The sequence below is a fragment of the Prionailurus viverrinus genome, chromosome B3 (assembly GCF_022837055.1).
Source record: "Prionailurus viverrinus isolate Anna chromosome B3, UM_Priviv_1.0, whole genome shotgun sequence".
In the NCBI taxonomy this organism is placed as follows: Eukaryota; Metazoa; Chordata; class Mammalia; order Carnivora; family Felidae; genus Prionailurus; species Prionailurus viverrinus.
In genome coordinates this window covers 53,986,980-54,009,738 of record NC_062566.1, presented here as the reverse complement: position 1 = coordinate 54,009,738, position 22,759 = coordinate 53,986,980, and the positions used below count along the sequence as shown (strand labels likewise).

Below are 22,759 nucleotides of genomic sequence, written 5' to 3'. Positions count from 1 at the left end.
GACCAGGAAAGGAGGAAGAGAGGAACAAGGAGCTGCCCACACCTCCCAGCACCACACCCAGGTTCCCACAGCCTCCTGACACCCTCAGACCTGCCTCCCTTCCTCCTTTTCCCCACAGCCTGGGAACTCATGGGCAGCAGGACCAAGACAGCCCAGCTTCAGGCTGTCAGGAATACTCAGATGTGGGGGCAGATATTTATTGAAAGTTACCACCCACACCCTCAATCCTGAGCCTTGACAATTAGAAGGGTGATGCCACTGGCGGCTGCAGGACTGCTAACGAGGTTTCCTAATGACGAGCATAGATTTTCCCATTAAGCAATCCAAACAGTATTGATTCTCCAAGGAGACTTCTGGAGATAAACGGGCCATCCTCAATGGTGCACGCTTTACAGGAAACAAATTAGAAACCTGTGGTTTCCCAGTCTGGCTGCCAGGGTGGGGAGGACCCAGAGGATAGCTGAGTCCAGCTCCAGGATGAGCCCCTTGCCCAAGGAGGGGTAAGGGGGACATGAAAGTGGGAATGAAGTTTCATGGCATTTAAATCCTTTACGTTCTCACTGAATCAAGGATCCAGGGGCTAAAGCTGTCTCCAGGCTCCCCAGGCTGTAGCGCCACACACTCAGACCACCAACACACACAGCCCCGTGTTGGACTCCAGGCCTGGGATAGGCACTAGGGTGCTTGGTACAGGAGACACCTAATCTTCATTCAGCAAAGGGGATCTCTCATAGCCTCCCTCGCCCTATGGGTTCCTGCTTCTCAGACATCCCCCTGGGGCGTATGCACCCCTGGTCTGGCACGGCTTGCTACTGGGAGACTCAGCTCTCTAATTCAGGGCTGGTATCTCTAAAGATTACACACACAGCTGTTCTCATTGTCTAGAGTGTTAAATGCCTTCTTTTGTTAAGTGTAAGTATTTAATATATGCCACAAGTTTTATCATTTTGTTTGGAATTTCTTTATTTTAAAACATACCCATGGGGCACCTGGGTGGCTCTGTTGGTTGAGCGTCCAACTCTTGATTTTGGCTCAGGTCATGATTGCACGGTTTGTGAAATCGAGCCCTGCATTGGGCTCTGTGCTGACAGCGTGGAGCCTGCTTGGGATTCTCTCTCTCTCTCTCTCTCTCTCTCTCTCTCTCTCTCTCCCTCTCTCTCTCTCTCTTTCTCTGCACTCCCCTGCTCGTGCATTTTTGTCTCTCAAAATAAATCAACTTAGAAAAATAAAAAAAAAATAAATAAAACATACCCAGTCTCTCAAAAAACAGAAGTGGCCTAAGCCTCTTGGCCTCCAAGAGATGGTGATGTAGGGAGACACCTTCATCTTTCCCCCATGCCCATTCCCTGACCCTGCACACGGTGCTGCAACCACACTGCCCAATTCACCAATCTCTGTGGTGCAGACTCAACTACACTTCCAGCCCCTGGGGTCCACTCCTCCCACTCCCCTGAACCTGGAGAGTTGTTTAGAGACCCCAGCAGACCCACTCTCTCCACCCAGGGCTTACCTGCAAAGGCTTTGGAAATCCGCTCCTTCTTCCATTCCCAGGGCTGGTCATACTCCTCAGGGGGCCTCTCATCATCCTCTGGCAGACGGGACTCCCGGGGCCAGGGGGTCCCCTCACCCTCTGGGGTGGTCCCCTCCTCCTCTGGCTCATAGGGCGTGTCATACAGAGGCAGGGGCTGAGCTGCTGTCTCCTTGGAGCTCCGGATCTCTGCCAGGGCAAGGCAGGAGGGGAAGTGTGAGAACAGCCCCCACTGCCTGGCTCAGCTCCTCTGGCAGTGCCCCTCAGCATCACACCATGCCTCCTGCAGAGGAGATGCCATTGGCTCTAGGGGCCCAATGGCCGCACATCCAGGGTCCCTTGCCCTCAAAACACCTCTGCGGTTCCAAAAGCATGGGATCCAATGGAGGCAGGGGCAGAGAAGCACAAGTGTGAAGGACAGAAAAAAAGATCTTTTGATGGCCAGCAAGGGCTTGGGAAATGAGGCTGACACAGTTAGGAAGCTGAAGCAGGGTCCTCTCCTAATCCACCTCCTCTTGGCTACCCAGCTCCAATTCTTTCTTTGTGTCCCAAGTACTGTCACTGGACAATCAGAAAATCCTTCTTTGTGGCTCAGACACTGCTGATCACTCCCTCCTTGAAACTGTCTCTTTTGATAAGTCATTTTCATGGTTCTCCTCTCTGATCACCCGTTAGGTCTCTTTCCCTGGACCCTCTCTTGGTCTCTGTTCCCCAGAACCAGGTCTTCATCTCTTCCCGCCCTCACTCCTTGCCCTGTCTGTTTCATGGCAACCTACATACTTCCAGTTGCCATCAAGATTTTTCATTTCAGCATTTCAAACTCTCCTCTTTCCCCAGTTCTTCTAGTCTGGTCTGTTCTGTGATTTTCTTTTTGGGATCACTGACCCCAGTGAAAACTGAATAAAAGCCATGGAGTTACTCCCCCAGAAAAATGTGCTCATTTTCACATCCAATACCAGGGCATTTGTGGGCCTTCTAGGGGTACTCACCTCTCTGACCTAAATAGGGTAGCCACCCTCCCACTCCCACTTTCCTCATTTCTGTCCACTACACTGCTCTCCACAGTCCTGGTCTTCCTCCATCTCTCTAAATCCCATATGTTTACCACCAGTACCTGATGACTCTCACCCCTGACTAGGGCAAACCTCTACTCTACAGGTTCACGTTTCCATGAGCTCCATGGAATAACACTGCTGACAGCTCCACCCCTCCCCCCTCTCCCAAGGAGGGGAGCGCTTATCTGACCACCAGTGGATGCTCGCTCTCTTTCTCAGCTCTGCCTTCTGGTTCTTTCTCCTCCTGCCCCCGTGAAGGGGCCTATAGCTGTCCTGCATGGCACAAGCCTGAGCAAGCCCAAGCCCCATTTTAATTCTGTGAGGTATTAAGAAGCTCATTGTGGAGACAGAATTGAGTTGTGTTCTCCAGTCTACTTTATCAGGAATAAAGCTGACATTCTCATCTTCATCTGTTTCCTTAATCTTATTTCTCAATTATTTCCAAGCTCAGGAGAGGAGGAAAGTGGTGTTGTTGGTCCCTTAAAGCCTCAACAATTTCTACAACTACTAACTCATCTTTCTGATGCCCAGTTCTTCTAGTCTGTTCTGTACACCAAAGCCTCAGTAATCCCCTTACATGCCATATTTGTCCTATTTCTTTCTTGCTTAAGAATCCACAATGGTTCCCCTCCTCTTCTGGAGCAAGTCCAAATGCCTCATTCCAGCCTTTGAAGCCCTTCACTGCCCCTCTTGGCCACTCTCATCTTGGCTCTCTGGTATGCCCAACACTAAAACTATCTGCTCTTGAACAAACCTTCCTTTCATCCTGCCTTGGGACCTTGGCTTGGCCTGACTCACCCCTGTTCTCCTCTCTGATCACCCCCATTCATTTCTTTCCCTGGATCGTCTCCTGACTTCTGCTCTGTTCCCCAGGGCCAGGTCTTATTCATTGCTCCCTGTGCCCATTTCTCGACATGCTTGCCCAGTCTCACGTGCATTGCATTTGCTTCTCTAGCCATGTGTTTCCAACTGCCATAAAGATGTTTCACGTCAACATCACATCATCTCAAACTCACTACCTTCCCTAAACCTAATGATTTTCTTTTTGGGTTCCATGACCCCCAGCCCACACCATTATCTTTCCCTTCCTAACTATCCTAGTTCTATCTGTCTGACCTTTGGTGTGTGGCCTTCCCTACCGCTTCATGTATCAGGCATCACAAGTCACTGCTCCTTCTCCAAAGTGACTCTCTTGAAGGCAGTGGCCAAGGACCCAAGGGGGTCCATAGTGGACCCATGGTCCCCAAGGACCCAGTAAAGGGACCATAGGATCGGTCCTTAAACTTGTAGGTCCCAGGGCCTGTTGTACAAATACCCAGGCTTCAGGGAGCAATCCCCCACTCCTGACTCCATCACGCACCAGCCATCATCTTTTGGGCCTCATAGGGCTCCATGTAGCCATCATTTTCAGGGACCTTCTCTGGAGCTCCTGAAGCTCCTGCTGGGCCTTCAGCAGTCTCCTGAACGTCAAATGGGTCCGCATAGTCTTCTAGGATTGCCAACTGTGGGAAGACAGTGAGAAGAGCAGACTTCAGACATCTGAGAGACATCTCTGCTTCTCCCCAGATGCTATGTCCGTGGGAATGACTCCTGGGCAGAATGTCTTAGACACAGAGCCTGAGGCATCCAGGGGAAGGCTCTGAGCTTAGATGGGGACAAGCTTTGGATCTTCCTTTGCAGGGCTCCCCTACTAGGCTGCCAACAGAGTGGGAGATCTTTCTTTTCTGTTAATTTTGTGCTCCTGGGCCATTCCTTAGGTTAAATTGCCAGGATGAATCTCTGGGCCTTAAGGCCTGCCTCAGTCAGGATCCAGGAAGGGCAACAGAGGTGTTCAACACCAGGTGGTTCAACAGAAGGAATTAAATCAGAGAGCTGGTTACAAAGGTGGTGGGGGAATTCAAAGAACAAGCAGGGAGCAGCAGGTGACTCAGAGGACCATGGACTCATGGTCCATGCCTAGAAGTTCATTCCCAGATGCTGAACAAAGAAAAATTTGCTGACCATCGAGAAAAGAAAGGCTAAGTACTCACTTTATGGCACATATCTGTTGGTTTATCCTCACAACATCCATCACAATGCCATGTGGGTATTATTATCCTCATTTTAAGGAAATGGAGGCTCAGGGCAGGTAGGGAACAACATGCCCAAGACCACTTCTCTTAAGTGGAGGAACCAGGATTGTGCAAAATTATGCTGCCAACCTGCCACCAGTGGGCAAGTTGGCCATCCTGGGAGAGAGGCCACTTTATAGGACAGCCCTGAGGAAAGCCAGGATTTGGGCTTTTCTGAAATCTCCTGGCTCCTGGAGGACAGGAACAGGAAAGGTGTTGCCTTGGCCCACCACATCCCACACTGCTCCTGTCTCCCCTACAAGTGGCTCATGACTACCCCTCTGTACCTGCTCCTAGTCAAGGCAGAGTGAACTGTAAGCCACACACCCTTAGTAAGAGCTCAAGGTGTTCAGGGCGGGGTGCAGCTGAGGACAATAGAGCCTTTCTCCAAGCTGGGCACAGGCTTCTGGGAGGGGGGAGGCTGAGGCGGGGACAGAGCCCAGCCCACCCAGGGCTGCCAGCACCTCAGGGGAAGCACTGCACACTGAGTTGACAGGCATTGACAAGAGGTGACTCTGGGGCCTGCGGCACAAGGAGGGGCCAATCCTGCCTCTACCCCATTCTCAGTGTAGGCTTTGGGTCTGGGCCAGACCAGGACTCTGGGAGCCAGTTGAGCAGGGACGCTGTGGGGTGACCCCCTGCCCTGGGTCAGTGGATCTAGGATCCTAGCAAGGCAGAGATGGAGAAAGGAAACTGCCTACTACAGAGACCACTCCTGCATGTTTCTTGAGCCCTGTACGAGCCCTGTAGGGGTCTCTGAAGCACATCCCGAACAACTCCTACCATCTCTTCCTTCGGTTCCTCAGCTCCCACCTTGTTCTATCTTGTTCCACCCAAGCCCCCTAGCAACTTCACCTCCCTCAAATCTCTACCTGCGTCTGAGAAGACCACCATCTCAGGTCATCCCATCCCCACCACCATATCATCCACTAGCTTAGAGTTCTTTCCTGTTTCTGTCTCTCCAGCTGTAGCATCTGGCACACAGTAGGTACTAGAAAAATGTTTCTACTAGATCACTGCCTATCTCCCCATGGAGCCCTCTACCCCTAGTCCTCTTTCCTCCGTGAAGTAGAGACAAGAAATCCACTCCCACCCCAAGCTGCTTCCTCCTAGGCCAACTAGCACTCACAGCCCCACCCGCCTGACCAAAGGGGACTCTGGAGTTGGCAGTTGGCACCCAGCCTCATGCTTCTATGTGGCAGCTACTTAGTAACTGAATCAATGAACATGTTATCCTTAAACCGTGTAATGCCCACAAGAAAAAGCCCAAAGTAGGGGCACCTGGGTGGCTCAGTCAGTTGAGCAGCCATCTTCGGCTCAGGTCATGATCTTGTAGTTTGTGGGTTCAAGCCCTGCATTGGGCTCTGTGCTGACAGCTCAGAGCCTAGAGCCTGCTTTGGATTCTGGGTCTCCCTCTTTCTCTGCCCCTCCCCTGCCCTATGCTCTCTCTTTCTCTCTCTCAAAATTAAATAATTATTAAAGAGAAAAAAAAAAAGCCCAAAGTTAAAGGGATTTAAAGATTCTATTTTCCTCTTACCTTTCTCCCTACCCACCGTAGATTACTTTGTTACCTGAAAGCTCTATGCTTTGTTTCTTACTTTCCCTCTGCCCGGATTAGATTATTTTCTTTCTTCAGAAAGCCTTTCCATTCTCCCCGCAGGTATGCTTAGGTGCCTCTGTGCTGGGCTATTATTGTGTCGTAAACACTTATCTTCTTCCTACAGACTGTGAGCTTCCTGAGGGTAGGAAACACGTTTACTGCTAAATTCCCTGCGCCTGAAAGTATTTAGTAGATATTTGTTAAATTAGTTCACATAAAACAGGAAGAATGGACAAAGGAACCACTTTTCCTTGTTTATTAGGAAAAGAAAGGAATCACGAATCTGGTTGGGGAGGGGGGCATTGAATCCTGGGAAACTGCTCAGTGAGAAGTACCTGGCCAAGCCCAGCAACCCCAACTTTACAGAGCACCCTAGCCCTTCCCTCCCAAGCCAGTGCCCTTCCCACTGGAATCCTGGCTGGTGCTTGAGCTGTGACCCCTCCCAGCCAGCGTGGGCCTCCCCAGTGCCAGCCCACGGTGCCTGTGGGCACCCAGGTGGCAGCTCTGTAGGCAGCTCAATGGCTCCTCTGTTCCATCCCTGACTCCACACCCTGCTCCAGGAAAACCTAGCCCCCCACCCTGGGCGGGTCACCCAGAGAAGCCACCCACAGGGCTGGGAGTCAGGAGCAGAGGCAGAAACTCCTGCTGGAAAGGTTGGCAAGATGGACACCCATCCTGGGCACAGAGGATCCCTGTCAGAGGCCAGGCCTGCCTTCCCAGTGGCTTCTAGATCATGTGCAGAGGCAAAACTGCTCAGCGGGGAAAAGCTGCCTCTGCAGGCTTCTGACACCTTTGCTCTACCATGATTTATTTTGTTTATAGGACCTTTACCTGACTCTGCTGTACTTACTATTGTATACCACATCCATCACAGGGCCTGGCACACGGTAGGTGCTCAATGCACATTTACTGGATGCTCAAAAGGCCTCCCTCTCCTCAGACTCTATCTTCTGGGGTGACACAGACTCTCAGATCCCCAATTGCCCCAACTCTGACCATTCTGACCAACCAGTAGCAGCTGTAGGAGCAGGCTGTCAGGAGAATCGACATTTGAAAGGGAATCCAAGCCTCTGATTCAAGGGCAGAGGTGAAAGAACTGGCAGGGAAGGTATCTAAAAACAGGGCTAATATTTCGGCAAACACTGTGGTAGACAGAATGCTACTGAAATGCTGAAATACTTCCAAACTAGTAGGCAAGTAGCTGCTGCCCAAAGGGCCCCCTTTGCCTCCTGCCAACCAGATCCCCTCCCTTCTGCCATCCAGCAGGGTGCCTCCAGACCCAGCTCTTGTGCCTGTTCCAATTGGGCAGCGCCCCTCCCATAGCAGCTGTCATGCTTTCACTCTCCTTCCTGCCTAAGCCTCTCCTGAGGTGGCTGTTAGGCCCACCATCTGGCTTGACCTTCCGCTCTGCAGCTGGAGCTGGCTATGAGTTCCTGACCATGTCCATGGAGCTTGTGCGTCCAAGTGGAGCGGGGGGGTCACAGGATTTGGGCTCTGCAAGGTCCCCAAAGTCTACCACTGCCCCTTTCCTCCATTTCTTGTTGACACTTAATGTCTGGGAGCCCCTGGTTTTTTACCTGTAGAATGGGGATGGTATTAGTTCCTATGGCAGAGGATTGGGAAGAGGAAAATGAATATAGAAATCCTTAGTTCAGAAGCTGGAATGGAGTCAGTGTTCAGCAAATGTTAGCCCTGATGATGATCTCTTATATTCAGACACTACAGCCCACCGTTTAGGTGCTTGGTGGGGTGCATGGCCTGCAGCAGTAGAGACACCCAGGTGTCCTGACTCTCAGTGCCTTGCTGCAGATTTTCCAGAGAATTTAGGAAATGTAGCATCTTCTCTCTGCTGCTTGTAGATTTAAAATACACTTTAGCATGGGAGTGCCTGTGTGGCCCAATCAGTTAAACACCAGACTCTTGGTTTTGGCTCAGGTCACGATCTCACGCTTTCGTGGGTTCAAGCCCCGCATCAGGCTCTGCTCTGGCAGCACAGAACCTGCTTGGGATTCTCTCTCCCTGTCTACCCTTTCCCCGCTCACTCTGTCTCTCCCAAATAAATAAATAAGACCTTAAAACTCATGACAGCTAATTTTGTTTAACTCAGCATTTCTTCAAAGTATTTAACTGTGAAGTCCTTTTTCCATTGAAAGTCTGTCAGTTTAGGAAAAGGTATACCATTTACCTTTCTCAAGATCAAACTTTTTGCACCCTCTGTTCCCACTTCTTGGAATAGCCTTCCCAGTTTTATCTGCCATGGAAACTCATTCACATGCAATGAATTTGTTATATCATCTTTTTCTAATTACAGAGAAATGCCATTCTTGTAAAACATTCAAATGTCACAGACATACAATCGATGTTGACAACATCTGTGGCCCTGGATTCGGTGGCAAGTGCTGGCCTTCAGCATTCAGGTAATGGTGAACTCAGCACAGAATGCACTCTTCATTCCTTCTCTGAGTCTCCTTCCCCTTGTTCATTAACAAATACTTAGTGAATGCTTCCTGTCTGCAGGGCCCCTCTCAGGTGCAAGGTCCCAGGGCCTGGCATTGGTAGCCAGTCTGTAGTCAGGCTGCCTGGTTGTGAACCTGGGCTCTCCTTACTAGCTGTGAAACCATGCAAGTGTGACTCAACATTGCTGTGCTTCAGTTTCCCTAGATAGAACCTGGGGATAATAACAGAATTTTCTCGTAAGGTCGTTGTAAGAATCAACTGGTCTAAAACGTATCAGCCGCTTCAAAATGGTACCAGGCACAAGGTAAGGACTCAGTAAATATCTGCCATTATGTCATTAAAGACAAAAAGACCAAATTTCTGGGTCCTCCAGGAGCTCACGGTGACAGCCACAAAGCAAGCTCCAAAACGAGTGTGGCACCTTGAGGTGCTGTGAAGCCCCACGGCTGGGCATCAGGCAGCGTGCTGGGACTGGGCTCCACCTCTGCCTTCACATAACATCACAGTGGTTCTGTGGGGAGGGCAAATTGGAGAGGGCAGCAGCTACCCCTCCAAGCCCCAGGCCCCAGTCAGCTGCTCCCACCCATGGTCCACAGGGCCCCAGCTGTTCCCAGCTCCCAACAGGTGGAGTGCCATGGCTGACTGAGGTGTCACCGAGTCACTGGCCAAGTCAACAAGCTGCAGGTGTCTTCCCAAAGGAGTGTCACCATGTGAGGAGGTGACACTGGGAAGAGTGGATAGGCCTACCATAAAATCCCAGGGTAGCTACAGGCCTCAACAAACCAATGGCAGCACAGATGGGCAGCCCAGGCCCCAAAGGGTTAAGAGGTCTAACCAGTCTACAAAGGTCCCTTCACCTGGGCCCTTCTTCTCTCCCTCTGCCTCCATCAGAGGACATTTGCAACATAAGCAGATCAAACTCCAGCCTCTGTGGAACTCATAGAAGGAAAATTAAAGCAAATGAACTCCAAAAAGGCAAGGACCAGGTAGATCTTCTAGGTGGTGAGTCCCTTTCAGCGCCCAGGCCAGTGTCACTTAATGATATATAGACCCTCAGTGAACACGGGCTAAAGCAGGGTCCTGCAGTAGCAGCCCCCACCTGCCTTCCTAACCCCAGGGCAGGGATGTCTTGCTTGACTTCAGACCCCCTGAATGTCTCCTTCCCTTTCCTCATTCTACCTGTCTTTTTACTTGTTTCCAAGTTTGGGCCTGGAGGATCAAAGTCCCTGTGGACACCATGTATAAGGTATACCTATTTTAAAAGTTCTTAATATTTTGGGTCCTAGGAACCCCTATGAGAATCTGGGAGAAAAATGCTCATGCACCCAAATATTTGCCCACAATTTCTGGAAGGTTCATGAACCGCAGAAGCCCCTCCATGAGCTAAGAACAAGAGCCCTAGTTTCAACTCCTACAGGGTGCCTGTCTTATTGTTCACATCATCTCTTTCTCTGTCTCTCTGTCACACACACACACAATCTTGGCAGGATCAAGGCAAAGGACACACTGTGCACATGGTCACAGGCAGCTCAAAGCTTCATCCAATCAGGGCCACTTTCCTATACCCATCCCCCTTTCCTAATTAGACCAGGATTCTCCTGTTGCAGGTCTGAGAAAAGGGAACAAAGTAAGGAAGGCCCAGCTCTCTAACCCCTCTAACAGAGCATGGCCTGGAGGCCAGACAGGGCCCAGCACCATGAGGGAGTTCTTCCTATGGCCAGATGGCAAGGCCCTGCCTGCCTGCTTCAGGGTGCGGCTCCTGCTGCTCCCACACCTGCCCTGCCAGGCCTACCCAGATGGCCACCCTTGCCCCCTTGCCAAATGCAGCGGTGGGTCTCAGGGAGAGCCAGTAGCCAGAGCCCTGCATGGGGAGACATTACTGGTCCTAAGCCCCCTTGGCCTCTTAGGGTTCTGTCCAAATCCCCATTATTTCCTGCCCCCACATTCACTTCCCACAGGGCTCATTTCCCCCTCAATCTTTTCATCACAGAAGCATTTCCACCCATTTCATCAAACCTCACAACCCAGGCCCTCTCAGAGGGTTCTAACCCACCCAGCACCAACGACTGGGCTCCAGGAGGAGGAAAATGGACCAGCCCAAGGCACACCCTGGTCCATAGTCCCCATCTCACCTCAGGAAGGAACCCAAAAGCAACAAGCCAAGAAGACCTGCATGGCTGAGAGGAGAGGAACAGAGAATAGGGCGAAAACAGCCTCACAGAACAGAAATTCCAGCTCGACAGGCAGGCTCACCATTTAGGGACAGCAACTCTGTGTGAGCTCTGCAGGTCTATGTGAACACTTAGGTTTAGGATAAGGAGTTCAGGTACCTAGCCTGGACTCTTCCTAAGGTAAGACTCTAGGATCCCCCAAAGTCTGCTCCTAGATGAGTGGAGCTGCTCTCTCTCAATGGTGGGAAGCTCCAGGTCAGGGCCCACAGAGCAATGTCCCTGCCCCTGAGCCAGCTTGGATGGCACCCCGAATCCCTCTCATCACACCCACTAAAGAAACCACAGATTGTGTGGCTCCTGGGAGATCCTGCTGGATTTCATTCCTGTCCCTGTAGTTGACAAAGGAGTCAGACACTCTTGGCCCCTAAGGTCTGAATAGCCCACAGATCATAGAGCTGACCCAGGTTGAGGCATGGATGCCCTCAGTGAGAGGCTATGGGTCTCCACATCCTTGTGTGGATGCAGCCCCTTCCTTGGGGGTCTCTGTGGGGGGAATGTACAAAAGGGAGCTATAGTCAAGGGAGTCTCTGACCTTCAGGTCACCCTAGCAATGGACAGTTACTGTTCAATGGGCATATTTCATTCACTCTGCCCCCCCCCCCCTTTTTTTTTTTAACATTTATTTACTTTTGAGAGACAGAGACAGAGTGCGAGTCAGGGAGGGGCAGAGAGGGAGACACAGAATCTGAAGCAGTCTCCATGTTCTGAGCTGTCAGAACAGAGCCTGACAAGGGACTCAAACCCACAAACCACGAGATCATGACCTGAGCTGAAGTCGGCTGCTTACCTGACTGAGCCAGCCAGGCTCCCCTCATTCACCCTTTTTTATGCCAAGTGTATGTCAGGCACTTGGGAGATATAGATATGAGGAGGACACCATCCTTGTCCTAGAGGAGCCCCTGGCTTGGGATGCAGCCTGTTAGGACATTCCAAGACATTGCAGAGAGGAAGGCCAGGGACAACTAAGGCCCACATGCCAATGGTCAGGGAGGAAACTAACTGGTCAATAGTAATAACAAGGCCTAATGCTCCCTCTGCCTCACTGCCACCACCACCATCACATCACCCAGTAGAAGGGGACAAGGAAGGAGCGGAGCCAAAGGACATGTGATGAAAGCACTGCCTTCTTCTGCAGGCTAAGGATCCTGGCCCAGGATGGGCAGTCATGCCCCATGGCAGGAACTAGGGGAAAAATAATTCACATTCCTGAGGCTTCTGCTCTGACCCTGACACATCTATCTTATCCAGGGAATCAGGCAGAATGTCGCTCTCTCCACTGAAAGCCTCAACATTGGAGCCAATAGATTGAGACAGCAACTTTGCTCTCCAATCAAATAAAACTGTGTTCTCTGCTAAGGGATTAAATCCTAGAGCTGAGCTCCAATGGATGTGTGAGGAGGGGACAACAAAGCCAGGGCAGCCCAGAGTTACTGTCATGGAATTTAGAGCTACAGAGCCCTGGGGATGGCTTTCAAGCTATCAATGAGGGATAAGGCCAAAATGGGGTAAGATAGGGGATGGCTTCTCCACCGAGGGCCTCTGACACAGAGTGGATGTTCTCTAGAACAGTGAATGCCCAGCTCTCCTTTCATCCCATGCCTGCAGGTCCACTAAAGGCTCTAGCCTCCCTCAGAATGGACCTAGGAAAGGGGAGGCCAGGAGGGGAGAAGTGGGATCTGCTGTTCATCCCCTTCTGGGCAACAAGTTCTAAGCACTGATTGCCCCCATACCTGGGGGGACAAGGGAAGGAGTGCAGGAGTGGGCCTGCCTGGCTGGACCTCAGTGGTCAGTATCCTCGGTGAAGAGCTACATACTGCCTGTTCGGCTTCCTGAGAACAACAGTCCACCTGGCTCCAGTACCATTGGGTAAGGCAAAGGCCAGCTCTTGCTCTATCCACAGGGAGAACCCCCAGCCCTCACCTTCCTGGGGCTTTCAGCACCTGCAAGGATGCTTGGGCTCCCCGAGGAGGAGGAATGGAGCTTTGTGTTGCTTCTGCCCTGGGGGGTGGGGGGGGGAGGGTCAGAGATCAAAGGGCAGGGAGCTGCTGCTCCTGGAGGGCAGAAAGGCCATAAACTGGTGAAGGGGCTGGGGAGTGGTGTGCGCAGATCCAGTTAGAAAAAACCTAGCTGATTAGGTCCCCGGGCGAGGGGGTAGCCGGGGGGGGGGGGACTGAGATGAGGAGAGCAGAGCCCGAGATGAAGAGGGTCACTAGTCCTGCGCGGTAACAGGGACAGAAGCAGAGTTTGGGGCGCCCGTCCCAGATTAGTCGGTCGAGAATTTGAACAAAGGTGGGTGAAGGCTCCAAGCCCCCGGGTCAAGGATTCAGATCGTGTCCGCCAGGAACTGTGACACTGAGGGGCCCAGCCCCGGCCAGGCCACCTTTGTCCCTCTTGAAAGCCCCAGACCTCCTACCACCTCTCTTCTCGGCCACCCCCGCCCGGCGCAGCACTCACCCTGTCGCTGCTGGCGGGGGGTCCAGAGATCCGCTCCTCGGGAGGGGGCGCTGGGGGGCCAGGGGTCTCAACCCGAATAAGGCGGTGGGGAGGCGAGCCGTGGCGCGGGGGCGGCGTGGGGCCGGGGACGGCGGGGGTGGCTGGGGCAGCAGCGGAGCTGGACGGCCCCCCAGAGTACGGGTCTTCGAAGTCGCGCTCCCTCTGCAGCCGGTAGGCGGCCAGGATGTCCGGGGGTGGCGCAGGGGGCGCGGCCGGGGAGGGTGCTGGGGGACGGTAGTCCGGCTCCGGGGGCGCCGGCTTGCCCCCACCTCCGCCGCCGCCCCCTCCGCGGAAGCCCAGGTGCTCCCGGAGCCACTTGGCCACTCCGCCACTGCCGCCCCCTCCTGGGCCGGCTCCCGCTCCCCCGGCGCCTCGGCGCGACCCCCCCGGGCCGCTCCCCGAGCTCCCCTGCGCCCGCTGCCCCGGGCCGGAGCCCGCGGGAGGAGCTCCGCTCAGTAACATGGGGCCAACCAGACTAAGCGAGGGGAGCTTGGTGGCCGGGCGGGGGGCGGGGGCCGGAGCGGGGCGGGGGCGGAGCTCCGCCGGGCGGCGGGAGGGGGCGGGGCTCCTCAGTAACAAGGGAGGGGCGGGGTTCCGTTCGCTCTCGGGGTCGACCCCCCCCGCCCCTCGCCAGGGAGGAGAAGAGGGGGTGCGGGTTTCCAGCCGGTGTGGACGCACGAGAAGTAAGTGGGCGACCCCAGGGCAGGGGATGCGAATCCTGGACTGAAGGTGAAACCTCCACGTGTCCCCACACGTGCCCCTGTGGGGGCGCACCTGTCTCCATTTGTTCCCCCTCCCCAGCTCCCAGCTCACGAGCGGCGTCTCATACTCCTGGGGTCCTGGCCCTTGGACGCCTCCCGTCCCTCCCCTCCCTTCCCCCAAGGCCTCCTAAGTGGTAAATATCCCAGGAGGTAAAGCTAGGGAGGGCGAGAGAAGGGGCTGTTCCATAAGATGTGTCTTTAACAACCGCCTCTCTTCTGTGTACCATGGGAGCCCCACCTACCTCCTCCCATCCGAATGCTCCCACTGCATTGCTTCCCAATCCAGGCAGACACATCTCACATCATAGATAATCAACTCCCTAGTGACACCCACTTCTCCCGTGTCGTTTCCACACACGCCTTCCTCACATGCAAACAGCTCTCACGCAAACGTCTCCCATCCACGGGCGCACCAGCTTGGAGCAGGCCCACTCGGCCCTGACGGCCTCACGCGTACACACGCAGAAATCCCTTCAATCAAATCCCGGGTTTCATTGTCAATCAGATTAGTGACAGAATAGAAACAGACAAGTCAATAAATCAAGTCTAGAAACAGTTCCAATGTTGTCTATCACAAACCCCTTATCCTCTGGAGGCTCGGATGCTCAAGCGATAGGCATTTTTGTCTTAGAAATAAAGCCAGTTTCTGCACAGAAATAATGTAGCCCTGAAGCCAACACCAATATTTGCTTTTGGTTCTGCTGGGAAGGTAGCAGCTTCACCTCATCATCATCCATCCCCCCTGGCACTGCCTCAGTCTCTCTCTCACCCTTGGGCTTACATCTGCCATGTGAGGGAGCAAAGAGCCACATGAGGCCCCAAAGGGAAGGGGGCTCAAAGGTGGGGTAGTAGAAAAGGATGTGATGGCAAACCTGCGAGTCCCCTCGGAATCCCAGGGCCCAGGTCTGGAAATATTTGTTGGCTTTCTGCTTTGTGCATATTCTGGTTGGCATTATAGGACAGTGCTTCTCAAACTTTAATGTGAACGTGAAACACCTAGGGAACTTGATAAACTGCAGTTTCTGATTCTGCAGGTCTAGCTGGGGTGGGGTCCTAGACTGTAGTTTTAACAAGCTCACTGTTTATCCAGATGCTGCTGGTCTCCACACCCCACCCCCAAACATACACACACTTTGCTGTGGGAGACACTGACTAAGGAGTCCAATAGTTGTGGGCTCTAGCCAGATTTCTGGGCAAGATACTCAGTGCAACTGATCCTCATTTTCCTTGTATCTGCAAAGGGCATAATTGTTGTGTGAGGATTGGGGAGATGATGGATAATGAACATGCTCTGAAACCTGTAAAAAAATGCTTACAATGGTGGGTGTCACATGAAGGCCCATATGTTTAAAAAGTATGGAGTTAACCTGCTGACAGTTCAGGGGAATGGAATCAATCAAGTTTACACAGAAGATGCAGCCTTCTTGGGGGAGGTAGACCTGAGCTGGGTAGGATTTGGACAGATGAAGCAAAAGAGTGAAAGGTCACTCTAAGCTACGAGGTCAGCATGAGCTGAGCAAAGGTGATGGTGTAGGAAGCAGCATAAGAGAGAGGATTCATGGTGGTGAAGAACGCGAATAAATGCTAGATGAGGAGGGGAGAGGATATGATAAAGGTAGCCTTTAAATGATAATTTTAAAACTACCTTTTGTGCACCCTGCAGTTCCTGTTGTTTTAATTGATCTGTTAATGCACTTTCTTCCGTCACCAGGGTACGGACTCCTGGAAGCAGGCTGTTGAGCACCTCGTGGAAGCCAAGGAACTTGCTATGAACCAAGAATATGGAGGTGAGGTCATCACAGCAAGGCTCTCTGAGACTTGGGTGAGGTTTTCCAGATTCAAAGTCTTGCATTTTAAGCATTACACCATAAAATCAGGAGTCTGTAGGGGAGCAGGGTACTCTCATCATTTAGTGCAGAGCCTGTCATGTGGCAGGAGCTTAACAAATGTTGAAATGAATAAAGATAATTTCTCTTGTTCTTATTTTTATATAGCTATAATTGTGGTATACACAATTTTATGTCCTTATTTTTTTCACTTAACATTGCATAATTTCCCCATTTTTATTATGTAAGCTTTATTTTCTTCCATTTTTAAAAAATAATGTCAAACCTACAGACAAGTTCAAAGAAAGTACAGTGGAAATCTGTGTGCCCTTTCCCTAGATTCACTACTTTTTATCATTTTGCCATATTTACTCTATCCCTTTCTCTTCTTTCCTTAAATGTTTGATGCAATTTGCAAATATCATGACACTTTCGCTCTAAATAATTCAGCACTCATTTCCTAAAAATAAAGAATTCTTCTAGAGGGCCATATGAACACATCCACAACAGTGTTGTCTATTATGCAGTCCATATTAAATTTTTCCCATTTTTCCCTCAAAATGTCTTTTACATATATATTTTTGTCCTGATTCAGGATTTAATCAGGACCCCTCCATTGCATTTGTTTGTTAAGTTTCTTTAATCTTTCGAAATCTTGAACAGGTCCCCATTTTATCGTTGCCACTTTGTTTTTCATGACATTGATCATTATGAAGTGTCAGGGCAGTTGTTACGTAGAATGTCCCACATTCTGGATCTTTCCATAGTTTATTAGATTCAGTCCAGACATTTTGGAAAAGACCACTACATAGAGGATGTTGTGTACTTCCCACTGTGTTACACTGGCAGGCCAGTAATGCACATTTGTCCCTTTATTGGTGAAACTAGGCTAGATCACTTGGTTAACATGGAGTCCATCAGATCTTTCCTTTGCAATTTAAAGTAAGCTGTGGTGTGATAGCCTAAGATCTTTGATTATTTGCTCCCAATAATGTTTTACCTAGTGGTTTTTACTTCCATTGATGATCTCTGCTTGTATTTGTTATTACACTGAGGATTGCAAAAAATGGTGACTCTAACCCTGTCCTTCCTTCTGCATTTATTATCTGGCATTCTTTTGTAAAGAAGAGCTGCTGTTGCTCCTATCTCTGTCTCTTTGTCTCTGTTTCTCTCTCTCATCTCCATCATCTCAAAAATTATCTATCTATCTATCTATCTATCTATCTATCTATCTATCTATCTATCAAATGTGATATAATCCATTATCAATATTACTGTTACTACTTTTTTTAAACTTGTTTTATTTTTTATTTTTTTAAATTTACATCCAAATTAGTTAGCATATAGTGCAACAATGATTTCAGGAGTAGATTCCTTAATGCCTCTTACCTTTTTAGCCCATCCCCCCTCTCACAACACCTCCAGTAACCCTCAGTTCGTTCTCCATATTTAAGTCTCTTATGTTTTGTCCCCTCCCTGTTTTTATATTATTTTTGTTTCCCTTTCCTTATGTTCATGTGTTTTGTCTCTTAAAGTCCTCATATGAGTGAAGTCATATGATTTTTGTCTTTCTCTGACTAATTTCACTTAGCATAATACCCTCCAGTACCATCCACGTAGTTGCAAATGGCAAGATTTCATTCTTTTTGATTGCCGAGTAATACTCCATTGTGTGTGTGTGTGTGTGTGTATATATATATATATATATATATATATATATATATATATCACATCTTCTTATCCATTCATCCATCGATGGACATTTGGGCTGTCTCCATACTTTGGCTATTGTTGATAGTGCTGCTATAAACATGGGGGTGCATGTGTCCCTTCGAAACAGCACACCTGTATCCCTTGGATAAATGCTTAGTAGTGCAATTGCTGGGTGGTAGGGTAGTTCTATTTTTAGTTTTTTGAGGAACCTCCATACTGTTTTCCAGAATGGCTGCACCAGCTTGCATTCTCACTGTTATTATTCTTTGATGCTCCAGTTGTCTCAAATTTGGCCAACAGAAGCTCTTTAAAGAGGCTTCTGTATCCTTTTGACTTGGTCCCCTCAATATTTAAGCAGTTAACTTGCTTTCTTACAGAAAATATTCTAGACTTACACTTCCCCTTCTGTAGACTTGTAATCAGTCATTTTTTAAAAAGGAACTTCATTCTTTTTAGTTGGAAATGGTATTTAAAAGCTGACTTAATACTTCATATATGTACTTTTGATACTTTAAAAATGACAATTCAACATATCATCAAATGAACATATTTTAGTTTAGTTCAATATTACCTTATTTGTTAAGCAGTCAGGCTATTTACACTCTCTTCCCTTCTAAATAGCCCTGTAATAAACATCTTTATTCACATAACTTTTCCAAGTTTAGGATTATTTCCTTTAGTAAGTTTCCCAGAAATGGAATTATTGGGGCAAAGGTGCACTTTTCTTTTTCTGATTCTTGATAAACATTGCCTAGTTGCTCTCATGGAAGGTTTTTAAAATCAACAATGACTTCTAAGTGTCAAGCCCAAAGATTTTATCTTATTCCTCTTTCTCCTTTGCAGCACCTGAATGTGCCAACCTCCATCCCTGAAACCTTCTCCCAAACTTTCCTTAAATGACACTGTTATCATTCTCCTCCTTTCTTTCAGGCTATACCCTCTTCCTCCTTTAACCTCCTAAATTTGTGCCTGTCTCAAGGCCTGGTCCTTAGCCCTCACTTTTCTTAGTGGGTACTGAGTGGGGGTGTCCTCCCTTCTGTTTGTCTGACCTTGGATGCCCAGTCCTCTCCGGAGCTCTGATCCCTTCTGGGTTTTGTCTTTTAAGACTGGTGCTTGCCTTTTGTCTCCAGCCTTGCCTTAGGCCCATCTCTGTACACAAACTTGAGAGAACAAACATCTTAGTATGCTTAGATATGCACTCTGTTCTTTGAGATTCTAGATGTAGATGGGAGTTTCATTTGGGCCAAGTTTTCTATTTGATATGAAAATAACATGATTTTGTTTTGAAAGAATACAACCTGAGATGCAATGAAGTAAACTGGGCCACTTGCCTCAATTTTGGACTCCATAAGAAACCTCTCTTCAAATATTTATGGAGATGCTGTATGCTTGGAATATACGCATAGTAAGATTCAGTTTTACCTTTCATTAACCTGAATTTTTTAACTTTAGTGGTCTGTAATTTAAGTTTCATCCTGATAAGATAGCAGAGAGATGGAAGTGAAGGGTCTCCAAATGGACTACCAAGTCCCTCTTCCCAACTCCAAAACTAGGATACTGCCCTGCCCTTCCAACATGCAATCGAAATAGGGCTGCTTCTCAGCAGAGCCCAGGCTACCATCCAATGGTTTTTATAAACACAATGAGGGATCCCTTTCCCCTATATCTCACCAACCCAGTCAGCCTTCACTTGCCCCAGCCAGCATCCAGGACCTGGGGAGAAAAAGGACAGGATCCGTGGTGGATATTCCCTCCTGGTATGTGTACTCTTCTTTGTAAAGGGAGTTTGCCTATCTGCATATTTGTTACCTCAAGTCCTGTCTGACTTCTGGGGGTGAAAGCGAGGAAGGGAAGAGGTCATTTGTGTTATGTAAGAAGCAGAGATGGGGGTTATACTTTTATGCAAATATGCATATATAAATATTTGTTTATACAAGGACTGTCATGGAAAGATGAGGGAAACTAATAATTGGTGGGTGAGGTGAAGATAGGGAGACTTACTGTTCATTGGACTTGTGCGCATGTATTCTCTATTTAAACATACAACTCAAGTTTTAAAAATTCATGAAAAGGAAAAAAAATTGGAAGGTCACAAGGGCGCGGTTTTGCTGCTGTAGAGTGATTTAGACACCGATTTCCAATTTTTTTCGGGCAGGGAGGGATTCTAACTCATGTGAAACCGTATTCAGAGCATTAAATGAGAATTACTGGAGGTGGTGATCTTAGGGCCGGCTCAGTTTTCAAGGTGGAAAGATTCGGTGATTCACTTCAAGAAAGCGAGTTGTGATCAATATAAAACGTTGTCCACAAAAAGAAAAAAAAAAAAAAAAAATTAAAAGGACAAGCCCCTTGCCGTGCCATTGTTCCCACAATGCCGTGACTCGGATTCGAACCGAGGTTGCTGCGGCCACAACGCAGAGTACTAACCACTATACGATCACGGCGAGCTACCGGGGACCTGTAAGGATCGCCTTCTGATTGTCCTCTTCAACAGTCATAGGCCTTCCTGCTCTGCACGTCACCAAAAGATCCACCTATAGGGCGGAGTTCCAGCGTAACACAGATTCTGGGAATGCGCAGGCGCAGTGCGCTCTCACCAGTCGCTCTCGCTCTCTCGGGTTTTGGTCCATTAGCTACAGAAAGTGTTGATGTTGGAGTGGGGAATGGTGGGTTCCGTGTGAATGAGGTGGGCGTTTAGGGGGACCACTTGGGCATCCAGGGACGGGACCGTCCGGAACTCAGTGTCCACAAGTTGTGTAACCACCATTCCTAGGATGCCCATCTCCTGTGCCTGGGAGATCTTTGCAGCGACCCCGGATCTGAAGGGGGCGCTCCTAAGGGGTTATAGTCCCTGCTGATTACCCCAGGAGTGACCCAATGTCGCCGCCGCGGAGGATGTGGACTCCCCCACGCCTGACTGTACACATGTAAGGGACTCAATGAATGCATCTCACCCTGCCTCCCCGCTCCCCACCAACTTCCTTGGAGCTTCTGCTACTGCCGCAACGATCCTGACTTCTTCCGCGGTACTCCCGCCGGTACCGGTGGCCACCTCGGTTGTGCCCTAGGCAGCAGCAGGGGCCGGTGCGATTTTTCTTCCTGTCCATCAGTGTTCCCGCCCCACCGCGCCTAGAACCAGGCCGAGTCCACAGTAGGCAGAGGATTTTTGCTAAACTGAGAACGTGCCACTAGTTCTAACAAGAGAATCCAGGGTGGCCACCTGTCTGCTCTAATCATCACCCTCACCGCCTGCAGAGTCACCAGAGGGATATTACTAAATACAAGCTGAATCCTTTCACTCCTCCACCCCTCACCCCCACCCACAGACTGTAGGAAATTCGTCCACCTTTTGCAGCCCATCCTTGGCCCTCCCTCAGTGTCGCTTCCCATTCCCTAATTACTCGCATTCATTCACTCAACAGGTCCTTTAGAAGTGAGGGTGGGGAAGAGGTAGGATTTATAGAGTAATTGCCATAGTTCCTTTTTGAGACCTCCATCATACCTGTGCACACGAGATTATCCTGGCTGCTCGGAAAATTCCTTTTCTGACTTTAAGAGCTACTTCAAAAATCACCTCCTCTGTGAAGACTTCTCTTCCTATTATTATCGGGAGCCCTCTTCCAGCGCTGCTATGGAAATTCATATATATGCCTATGACAACACTTATTAGCCTTGTGAGTGCTCTGTGCTTTGTCTCCAGTGAACGGTATAGCGCGTAGCCGCGGTAACAGGAAGCCTATATTCTTCCGAGATCCAATTTAGCCAGAGCTGGCATGACGTAAACGTCGTTTCCAACTGGCACAGGGGACTGGGATCCATTTTCGAGAATGTTGTTACAAATTCGAAATAAAAATGGAGGACAGCAATAAAAACCAAGTCCCCTGCCGTGCCACTGCTCTCGCAATGCCGTGACTCGGATTCGAACCGAGGTTGCTGCGGCCACAACGCAGAGTACTAACCACTATACGATCACGGCGAGCTACTGGGGACTTGGCCTTCGGTTTCCTCGCCTGAGTTCTTCTCTATTGAAAGCCCCGCCCCCTTGTTACGTCACGGTCTGTACCTGCTGATCTCCAACATAGCCTCTCGCTGTGAGAACACCGATGCCCTCGTTTCCCTGCTTTTTTGATTTCTGTCCACACTGTCCCGGGGGTCAGACCCCACTGCTTCACCAGTTCGAAGGCTGCGCTCCAGGTTTCCGTCCCCCCATCCCGCCCCGCACCTCGAAGGAAGTTGTGCGGGTGCGTCGGGACTGTATTTCCTTCTTGTGGAATTCTAGAGACAACCCCGTTCCCAGCCGGAGTCCACTCAGATAGCGTGACCGCCAGGGCATGGGGGTGCGAAACGGACCTACCGTTCGGGCGACCCCGGGGCATCACGTCCGTACAGGCTAGACGTGAGCATAACGGCCTCATAGGAGTTCTTTCTTTTACGATCCGTACGCACGACCGGCTGAGACCTGCTGGAGAGTCCTCGGCGCCCCTACTCCGCTTAGGGGTCAGCGCAAGTGCCAGAAGGGCCTGGCACACCGTGGGCGACTTCGGAAGGCCAGGGCGGCCGGCCAGCTAGACTAGAAGATCCATACTTGGAAGCATGGTTTCTTGTGGCGTTCCGGTAGCGCGCCGTGATCGTATAGTGGTTAGTACTCTGCGTTGTGGCCGCAGCAACCTCGGTTCGAATCCGAGTCACGGCATTGTGGGAACAATGGCACGGCTAGGGCGCTTTTTTAGGTTGGGGAAGCCACATCGTACTCCGTGACTGTGCCCCGCTGCTCCTTAATATTAGGTTAGTGCCAAAATTGAAGTTCTGGGACTTTACTTCCTCTTTCTAATTCTAGAAGTGCTAGCGAATCAGCCCACTCCCCGTCTTGCCCGCTGTGTGTTTTAGGACGTTCTGTGGGGGTACTTTCTCTTTCCTCATTTGGCCTCTGTTAATGGTCAGATCGTGAGTGAAGAATGAGCCTCTCCAGCTCCTCTCAGGGGAC

The 22,759-nt window shown here is 50.1% G+C and overlaps 1 protein-coding gene and 3 non-coding genes across 14 annotated transcripts in view; 1 reads left to right on the top strand and 3 right to left on the bottom strand.

Annotated features, from left to right (window-relative positions):
* The window catches only part of SHF (Src homology 2 domain containing F), an 85,862-nt gene that overhangs the window by 6,016 nt on the left and 57,087 nt on the right, over positions 1-22,759 (bottom strand). For 5 of the 11 annotated variants that reach the window (XM_047861240.1, XM_047861241.1, XM_047861242.1 and 2 more), the window contains exons 1-3: positions 13,437-13,972; positions 3,944-4,085; positions 1,511-1,717 (exon numbers count right to left, since the gene is read on the bottom strand). In XM_047861240.1, the coding sequence (XP_047717196.1) occupies positions 1,511-1,717; positions 3,944-4,085; positions 13,437-13,937 (850 nt within the window). In that variant the 5' untranslated portion in view covers positions 13,938-13,972. Of the gene's footprint in view, positions 1-1,510; positions 1,718-3,943; positions 4,086-6,265; positions 6,431-13,436; positions 13,973-15,881; positions 16,118-21,277; positions 21,402-21,838; positions 22,384-22,759 lie in introns of those variants that run through there. The other 6 variants (XM_047861247.1, XM_047861248.1, XM_047861243.1 and 3 more) reach the window with 6 other exon arrangements.
* TRNAH-GUG (transfer RNA histidin (anticodon GUG)) lies at positions 20,148-20,219 on the bottom strand. The gene has a single exon. It is a non-coding gene; the product is annotated as a tRNA-His (tRNA).
* TRNAH-GUG (transfer RNA histidin (anticodon GUG)) lies at positions 21,680-21,751 on the bottom strand. Its single transcript has one exon. It is a non-coding gene; the product is annotated as a tRNA-His (tRNA).
* Positions 22,397-22,468, top strand: TRNAH-GUG (transfer RNA histidin (anticodon GUG)). The gene has a single exon. It is a non-coding gene; the product is annotated as a tRNA-His (tRNA).